Here is a 10,020-nt window from a genome sequence, read left to right as displayed (position 1 = left end):
GTGCATTATCATACTGAAACATGAGGTGATGGTGGTGGATGAAAGGCACGTCAATGGGCCTCAGGATCTCGTCAAGCTCTCTCTTTGCATTCAAATTGCCATCGAAAAAAATGTAATTGTGTTTGTTGTCCGTAACGTATGCCTGCCTATACCATAACCCCACCGCCACCTTGGGGCACTCTGTTCACAATGTTGACGTCGGGAAACCGCTCGCTTGCACGACACTATACATGTGGTCTGTGAGGCCTGTTGGACGTACTGTGACATTGTTTTCTGTGACATTGTGTTGTATGACAAAACTGCACATTTTAGAGTGGATGGATTACCTTGGCAAATAAGAAGTGCTCACTAACAGGGATGTAAACAAATTTGTGAACAAAATCTGAGAGACCAACAATTTACACTTTGCATGAACCAACAATTTACACGTTGTGTTTGTATTTTTGTTCATTGAATATATACACTACATGACCAAAAGTATGTGGACACCAGCTCGTCGAACATCTCATTCCAAAATCATGGTCATTAATATGGAGTCAGTCCCCCATTTGCTGTTACAACAGCCTCCACTCTTCTGGGAAGTCTTTCCACTAGATGTTGGAACATTGCTGCGGGGACTTGCTTCTATTCAGCCACAAGAGCATTAGTGAGGTCAGGCACTGATCTTTGGCGATGACGCCTAGCTTGCATTCGCCGTTCCAATTCATCCCGAAGGTGTTCGATGGGGTTGAGGTCAGTGTAGCTCTGTGCAGGCTAGTCAAGTGCTTCCACACCAATCTCGAGAAACCATTTCTGTATGGACCTCGCTTTGTGCACGGGAGTGTTGTCATGCTGAAACAGGAAAGGGCCTGCCTCGCTCCTATCACTATGAGGCAGGGACATGAAAAGGCGACAGGAAGAACACCTGTGTGTATGAGACGGAGATACACGTGCGGCCGCACGAGCATGCAGTTGAAACTTTACAGTTGACACTATGCATTGGGACAGGTTGGCCTTGCGCATGGTAATCTTAGGCTCGGGCCATGGAAACCCATTTCATGAAACTCCCGATGAGCAGTTATTGTGCTGACATTGCTTCCAGAGGCAGTTTGGATCTCGGTAGTGAGTGGACAGATGATTTCTACGTGCTACGCGCTTCAGTACTCGGTGGTCCCATTCTGTGAGCTTGTGTGGCCTACCACTTTACGGCTGAGCCGTTGTCACTCCTAGATGTTTCCACTTCACAATAACAGCACTTATAGATGTTTCCACTTCACAATAACAGCACTTACAGTTGACCAGGGCAGCTCTAGCAGGGTAGAAATTTTATGAACTGACATGTTGGAATGATAGTGCCACGTTGAAAGTCACTGAGCTCTTCAGTATGGGCCATTCTACTGCCAATGTTTGTCTATTGATATTGCATGGCTGAAATATCCACACCCGAATTTGAAGGGGTGTCCACATACTTTTAAGCCTTGAGACAATTGAGACATGGATTGTGAATGTGTGCCATTTAAGGGGTGAAAGGGCAAGACAAAATATTTAAGTGCCTTTGAAAGGGGTATGGTAGTAGGTGCCAGGCATGCCGGTTTGAGTGTGTCAAGAACTGCAATTCTGCTGGATTTTTCACTCTCAACAGTTTGCTGTGTGTATCAACAATGGTCCACCACCCAAAGCACATCCAGCCAACTTCAAACAACTGTGGGAAGCATTGGACTCAACATTTCTTTCTTTAATTACGCAAGTCAGTTAAGAACAAATTCTTATTTACAATGACAGTCTACCCCGGCCAAACCCTAACCCGGACAACGCTTGGCCAATTGTGCGCCGCCGTATGGGACTGCCAATCACGGCCGGTTGTGATACAGCCTGGAATCGAACCAGGGTCTGTAGTGATGCCTTTGGCACTGAGATGCAGTGCCTTAGACCGTCCCTGTGGAACGCTTTCGACACCTTGCAGTCCACAGCCCAACAAATTGAGGATGTTCTGAGGGCAAAAGGGGGTCAAACTCAACATTAGGAAGCTGTTCCTAATGTTTTATACTTTCAGTATTTATATACAGTATATAATATATGAATGACATGTAGGCTCGTAATTGTTTTCATAACATTTATATAATGATAGGCATGCTATAGTCAAAGATGAACCCTTCTAGACACTGATATACATGGCTGGCATAAGCATTGGTTCAGCAGGTCTGAAGACCAAATACAATACATATTCTAATACATTACAGTGGACAAGCAGCAATAAATCAATGAAAGCCTATGGCACAATTCAAATATTATGACAAACCAAGGTGTCGTGAAGAAAATGAAGGATGCACTTGCGTCAGTTTAAGATTTGGGTAGGCTAGAGGAATCTACAGATTTTTTTCTTCAAAAAAAGAAACGTTGATAACTGACGTCAGGCGCACCTTCAATAATGTATATTTTTCTCTTGTATTGGCAGTCTTGTGAAGTAGACGGAACGGAGAGAACTGCGCCGCACGCTCCCAGCTTTTCGGGCTAGTGCGCTAATAAGAAATACAAGGATTTTACAATAGGATGTGTTCAAGATTTCATAACGGAAAGGAGGAGTTTTTTTTTAACTAAGTGAAGAAGTAAAACATACTACAGTAGGCTACTATTTCCTGACGCAAGCACACACCTGAGTGATTTTGGTGGTTCGATCCAGGATGAAGTGAAGTAATGTGCCGCAATATTGAAATAATTCGGATATCTGAAACAAGCTTGAATGGAATACCCTGATTGCTATTTGTGATGTGCGCTTTTAGCCACCACTTAAACTGTTCCCAGGGCAGTTCTGGGGGAATGAAGATATTAGTCAGAGCTGGGTTTATATACCCGTGGATATAGGCTACGTTTTGTCTTCACTCTTTTAACGACAACGCAGATAACAAGTAAATAATCAATAAATAAAAACCATGCACCATCTAAATCCGTGGAGATATGGCATGCATTCTCCTCTATAGCCGAGTTGCGCCGTCTTCATATAGGCATACCAGGACATGCGTCTGCATATTTTCCATATCTCTATCACTATCATATATATGCTACTGTCTCTTATTTTCTTCTGATGCTATCATGCAAAAACCAAGTGATCCAACGCAGAACTGCCTGCGCCTCAGGAGTGATGGAGGCAAAAAACTTCAGCAAAAATCTCCTTACTGCACTTTGCCATTGGACGCGAGAGCGACAAGGGAAATATCTCTCCATGAAGCGAACCAAAGCAACGCCTCGGTTAATCACAACACAGTTCGGAATTTCACATCAGACCGTCCAACCACTAACAACATGGTCAGTGGGAAGTTCGGGAATAAGAAGTTGCCAAATGCCATCATTGTCGGTGTTAAAAAGGGCGGCACAAGAGCTGTCTTGGAGTTTATAAGAATCCACCCAGACGTACGGGCGGTCGGCACAGAAACGCATTTTTTCGACAGGAACTATGACCGTGGACTAGACTGGTACAGGTAAGACAATAAATAATTTTACACTTGTACAGGTGTCGACCTCGGGGGCTCATTAACAGAAGTCAACCGTCATGCCAACGGCTGTGTTGTGCGCGAATTCATCATGCATTGGATTTTGCTGTTTAGTCCTGATTTTTGTAAAGAGGCATTTTGTAAAAAAGGTACATTTAGTGAAAAGGAGCCTTGTGGAAGGCTCAATACCAAAACCTGTATTCATCTCGCTGTCATTTATTGTCATTCCCCTGAAACCCATTAACCTAATTATTTTCCCTCACGTCTCCCTCCTCTATCTTATCGTTCACATCCCTTTTCTCGCTTAGTTTCTTGCCATAATAATTTATTGTAGCCTACTAGTTTGTTTGTTGAACGAGACAATGCAATCGTCAATGGAGAGGAGCGTGTCATGTAGCCTGGAGAATATAGCCTCCTCTGACCTGTCCATCTGTTCAAAGGCAATGTCAGAGAAACAAGTTCAAACAACAGTTCCATGTCATGTTGACAGTCATGTTGACAGTGGTCAGTGGAGGATGACAGTAATTGGAAGATATTTTGTGCCACATCAACTCAGGTGTTTTTGTCATCCATCAAAAAAACGACCTTGAGCATCAGTGGCTATTACTTTCCAAATAAAGATGCTTTCTTCTTCAGAATGTGTCTTCAGAAGATTGATCCATGATGTGTCTATTTGTCAACAGTAGGCTAGAAGCTGCTGATTCATTGCAACTGTATTTTTAGCCATTGTCTGCAACTGTTTTCTTCTTATCAATGAATAGGATAGCATTTCATTCAATTCAATCAGACAGAGCTATGCATGCGTTTTGGGGGAGTTTTAGAACTTGAAGTGACCAAAAATAAATCGGTGTATCTGACAGAAAACAACCAAAAGTTTCGGTGGCCTACTTGTTTGACCCAGTTATGACCCAGAGAGTCATTTCCCTCTGTCCATTCTACATTACATCTCACAGGTGATTTATTACTGCTGAACATGGGACTGAGCTAGTTACAGTATATGAGAAAGACAGAGAGAGAGAGAGCGATCTTTCCCACACAAGTCTCTTGTGGCAACTACCTCCTGTGACATTGGTAAAGAGTGCTTATTGTTTTTATGTTTCACTGGAAACAGGCCCATGGCCAGACTGGACCTCCCTTGATGTCTATGGCCATAATGTACTGATACTCTTTGCATACTAAATTAGTATACAATTACTAAATATACTATAGGTATACTGTAGGTATAGAATCAACAATACATTTCACTGCACCTATCCAATGGATGTGACAATAATATATATATATATATATAAAAACTCAAACACAATCCCTCCATTAGTGCTCAGACTGTCCGCAATAGGCTGAGAGAAGCTGGACTGAGGGCTTGTAGGCCTGTTGTAAGGCAGGTCCTCACCAGACATCACCGGCAACAACGTTGCCTGTGGGCACAAACTCACCGTTGCTGAACCACTCAGGACTGGCAAAAAGTGCTCTTCACTGACAAGCCACGGTTTTATCTCACCAGGGGTGGTGGTCGGATTCGCGTTTATCGTCGAAGGAATGAGCGTTACACCGAGGCCTGTACTCTGGAGTGAGATCGATTTGGAGGTGGATGGTCCGTCATGGTCTGGGGCGGTGTGTCACAGCATCATCGGACTGAGCTTGTTGTCATTGCAGGCAATCGCAACGCTGTGCATTACAGGGAAGACATCCTCCTCCCTCATGTGGTACCCTTCCTGCAGGCTCATCCTGACATGACCCTCCAGCATGACAATGCCACCAGCCATACTGCTCGTTCTGTGCGTGATTTCCTGCAAGACAGGAATGCCAGTGCTCTGCCATGGCCAGCGAAGAGCCCGGATGTTTCTTTTTTGCTGAGTTTACACACACACACACACACACACACACACACACACACACACACACACACACACACACACACACACACACACACACTACCGTTCAAAGGTTTGGGGTCACTTAGAAATGTCTTTGTTTTTAATTAAAAGCACATTTTTTGTCTAAAATAACATCAAATTGATCATAAATACAGTGTAGACATTGTTAATATTGTAAATTGCTATTGGAGCTGGATTGATGATTTTTAATGGAATATCTACATAGGCATACAGAGGCCCATTATCAGCAAACATTACTCCTGTGTTCCAATGGCACGTTGTGTTAGCTAATCTAAGTTTATAATTTTAAGGCTAATTGATCATTAGAAAATCCTTTTGAAATTATGTTAGCACAGCTGAAAACTGTTGTTCTGCTTAAAGAAGCAATAAAACTGGCCTTCTTTAGACTAGTTGAGTATCTGGAGCATCAGCATTTCTGGGTTCGATTACAGGCTCAAAATGGCCAGAAACAAATAACTTTCTTCTGAAACTCATCAGTATATTCTTGTTCTGAGAAATTAAGGCTATTCCATGCAATGAATTGCCAAGAAACCGAAGGCCTCGCGAAACGCTGTGTACTACTCCCTTCACAGAACAGCGCAAACTGGCTCTAACCAGAATAGAAATAGGAGTGAGAGGCCCCGGTGCACAACTGAGGAAGAGGACTAATACTAGTTTGAGAAACAGACACCTTACAAGTGCTCAACTGGCAGCTTCATTAAATAGTAACTGCAAAACATCAGTCTCAACGTCAACAGTGAAGGGGCGACTCCAGGATGCTGGCCTTCTAGGCAAATTTATGAAAACAAAAACAGAAATACCTTATTTACATAAGTATTAAGACCATTTGTTATGAGACTCGAAATTGAGCTCAGGTGCATCCTTTTCTTATTGGTCATCCTTGAGATGTTTCTACAACTTGATTGGAGTCCACCTGTAGTAAATTCAATTGATTGAACATGATTTGGAAAGGCACACACCTGTCTATATAAGCACCAACAGTTGACAGTAACATGTCAGAGCAAAAACCAAGCCTTGAGGTCTAAGGAATTATCCGTAGAGCCTTGAGACATGATTGTGTCGAGGCACAGATCTGGGGAAGGGTACCAAAACATTTCTGCAGCATTGATGGTCCCCAAGAACACAGTGGCCTCCATAATTCTTAAATGGAAGAAGTTTGGAACCACCAAGACTCTTCTTAGAGCTGGCCTCCCAGGAAACTTAGGAATCTGGGGAGAAGGGCCTTGGTTAGGGAAATGACCAAGAACCTGATGGTCACTGACAGAGCTCCAGAGTTTCTCTGTGGAGATGTGAGAACCTTCCAGAAGGACAACCATTTCTGCAGCACTCCACCAATCAGGCCAGGCAGAAGCCACTCCACAGTAAAATACACATGACAGCTTGCTTGGAGTTTGCCAAAAGGCACCTAAAGAACTCTCAGACCATGAGAAACAAGATTCTCTGGTCTGATAAAACCAGGATGAACTCTTTGACCTGAATGCCAAGTGTCACGTCTGGAGGAAACCTGGCACCATCCCTACGGTAAAGCATGGTGGTAGCAGCATCATGTTGTTGGGATGTTTTTCAGCAGCGAAGACTAGTCAGCATTGAGGGGGGAAGATGAACGGAGCAAAGTACAGAGAGATCCTTGATGAAAACATGCTCCGGAGCACTCAGGACCTCAGACTGGGGCGAAGGTTCAACTTCCAACAGGATAACGACCCTAAGCACACAGCCAAGACAATGCAGGAGTGGCTTCGGGACAAGTCTCTGAATGTCGTAGAGTTGCCTAGCTATAGCCCGAATGTGAACCCAAACGAACATCTCTGGAGAGACCTGAAAGTAGCTGTGCAGTGACACTCCCCATTCAACCAGACAGAGCTTGAGAGGATCTGCAGAGAAGAATGTGAGAAACTACCCTAAAACAGGTGTGCCAAGCTTGTAGCGTGATACCGAAGATGACTCATGGCTGTAATTGCTGCCAAATGTGCTTCAACAAAGCGCTGAGTAAAGGTTCTGAATACTTATGTAAATATGATATTTCAGTTTGTTTATTATTTTGTATAAATTAGCAACAATTTCCGAAAAATTGATTTTGCTTTGTCATTACGGGGTATTGTGTGTAGATTGATGAGAAAAAAACTATTTACAATTTTAGTATAAGGCTGTAACGTAATAATATGTGGAAAAAGTCAAGGGGTCTGACTACTTTCCGAATGCACTGTGTATATACATATATTTTTAATGACATTGCTGAACCATTCTTCTTAATCATGTATTAATTCTGTCTGTCTCTTCCTCCTTATTCAGATGCCTTATGCCACGGACTATGGAGAGCCAGATCACCATGGAGAAGACGCCCAGCTACTTTGTAACGAGGGAGACACCTCGCCGGATCTCCGCCATGTCCCGGGACACCAAGCTGATCGTGGTGGTGCGCGACCCTGTCACCCGGGTCATCTCTGACTACACGCAGACCCTGTCCAAGACACCTGACATTCCCAGCTTCCAGGATCTGGCCTTCCAGAACCAGAGTTTAGGATTGGTTGACACGTCTTGGAATGCCATCCGCATCGGCATGTACGCTCTGCACCTGGAAAACTGGCTCCGCTACTTCCCCCTGTCCCAGATCCACTTCGTCAACGGGGAGCGGCTCATCACGGACCCGGCTGGAGAACTGGCGCGGGTTCAGGACTTCCTGGGTCTGAAACGCATCGTCACGGACAAACATTTCTACTTCAACAGGACCAAAGGATTCCCCTGCCTGAAGAAACCAGAGAGCAGCAGCTCACCCCGCTGCCTGGGCAAGTCTAAAGGTAGAACCCACATTCAGATAGATCACGACACTATCGAGCAGCTACGGGACTTCTACAGGCCATACAATGTCAAGTTTTACGAAATGGTGGGTCAAGATTTTAGATGGGAATAGAGATTTGTGGGGAGATCCGCAGTTTACAAGTGGCACAAGGAGAGACAAGATGTCATCCATGAATGTACGCACAGTTTAAATGTTTTTTTGGTGTGGTTCTATGGACCTCCTGTTTGGCTGTTGGTAATAGTGTGGCTCTAGCTAAAGTCGTGGGTCCAAGTCTCGAAGGGATCACATACACATATTTAAAAAATATGTACAGTGCATTCGGAAAGTATTCAGACCCCTTCCAACAGGACAACGACCCTAAGTACTGAGTAAAGGATCTGAATACTAATGTAAATGTGATATTTCAATTTAAATGTTTTTATAAATTGGCAAAATTGGCAAAAATTCGGTTTTTGCTTTGTCATTATGGGATACAGTGTGTAGATTGATGAGGGGGAAAAGACATTTCATAAATTTTAGAATAAGGCTGTAACGTAACAAAATGTGGATAAAGTGAAGGGGGTCCAAATACTTTGAATGTACTGTACTTACTGTCCTGTTAGTCGCTTTAGATAAGTGTCCGCTAAAGTTTTGAAAATCTCTTGGCCTTTTCCTGCTGACTAGCTTTCCTCTGTTGCCGACTAATATATAAAATAAGCCAATGTAATGGGATAGATGCAACTCCCCTCACTAATCTCAACTGAGATTAGGGGCAAGACCATGGAAAATGTGAGCATCATCTTCAGAGAGGGATATTATTGTAAAAGATAAATGGCACTCTGGGCTTGAACTAAAACGGAAGTGGGAGCTGGGAAGCCTCTGTCGATTCATGTACTGTATACACTGAAAAACATTCTTGCAGTTTTGACAGTATTATACAACAGTAAATTGCCATGAATGGCAGTGCACGCTGGGTGATTTTAGGCGTAAACAGTAAATGATACTGTAAATTAAAAATAAACTTTGCTTTAACAGTACGTTACTGTTATTTTGAAGCGTGCCTTGTAAGAAGCTGCATTTGGCCACCCATTAGTGAGATAGTAGTGCCCCAACAATTAAATGTGTATAGGGGACCTATTGGAATGGCAACTAGTCTCAAACCTTTAATGGTTGAGTATTTACCATGTCCTTTGGTCTGTTTTGCCCTGTAGTCACTGACAGTTTAGAAGCCTTTGTTAAGGGCTCTAAAAGTGCAGGTGATATAAAATACAAAAATTGTGAATTTTATATCACTTACACTTCTAGAGGCCTTAACAAACATTTCAGAACTGCCATTCATTGATATGCTGTAATATGCAAACACATTACCTAGCAGCCAACCTGCTTGCACCAAGCACATGCAATTATGGTAAAATACTGTAAAATACAAACCCCATCTCCCCTCAATTAATTTAAATAATTCAACTATTCATTAATTGATTCATTGTGATTACCGTAAAACATATTACAGTAATGCACTGTACTGTTGTTTTACAGTAACTTACAGGCAGCCAGTTGTCTGTAAGTTACCATAAAACAGTTTACAAACAGATTACAGTAACAGTATTGGATACCGTGACATACAGCATAGTTACATACTGTAAGTAAGTAACCTGTAAGTTACCGTAAAAACAACAGGAAAGATTTTACAGTGTACAGCAAAAGCTCACAATGGGACTGCAATAGCACAAAACCATCATATTTCCAAATCGTTTGTTTCTGATTTTAGCTGTGGACTAAATGAGCAATTAACCAGTATCATTTCATGGATACGAATGATGTAACATGTAACACTTTACTTCTGCTTTTGATGCTGCAAGGTCCCTTTTCATGTTTCAAT

The 10,020-nt window shown here is 42.8% G+C and overlaps 1 protein-coding gene across 1 annotated transcript; it reads left to right on the top strand.

Moving 5' to 3' along the window:
• The first annotated feature begins 2,906 nt into the window (after positions 1–2,906).
• Positions 2,907–9,587, top strand: LOC110491642 (heparan sulfate glucosamine 3-O-sulfotransferase 2-like). The gene is made up of 2 exons (XM_021565240.3): positions 2,907–3,455; positions 7,655–9,587. Exons 1-2 carry the CDS (start codon positions 2,935–2,937, stop codon positions 8,271–8,273), a joined length of 1,140 nt encoding a protein of 379 aa, XP_021420915.3. The 5' UTR covers positions 2,907–2,934; the 3' UTR covers positions 8,274–9,587.
• The last annotated feature ends 433 nt before the right edge of the window (positions 9,588–10,020 follow it).

This window comes from Oncorhynchus mykiss, chromosome 16 (genome assembly GCF_057628025.1).
Source record: "Oncorhynchus mykiss isolate SJ-2025 chromosome 16, ASM5762802v1, whole genome shotgun sequence".
Lineage (NCBI taxonomy): Eukaryota > Metazoa > Chordata > Actinopteri > Salmoniformes > Salmonidae > Oncorhynchus > Oncorhynchus mykiss.
The sequence above is the reverse complement of the archived record's forward strand: the minus strand, read 5'-3'. Positions and strand labels throughout refer to the sequence as shown.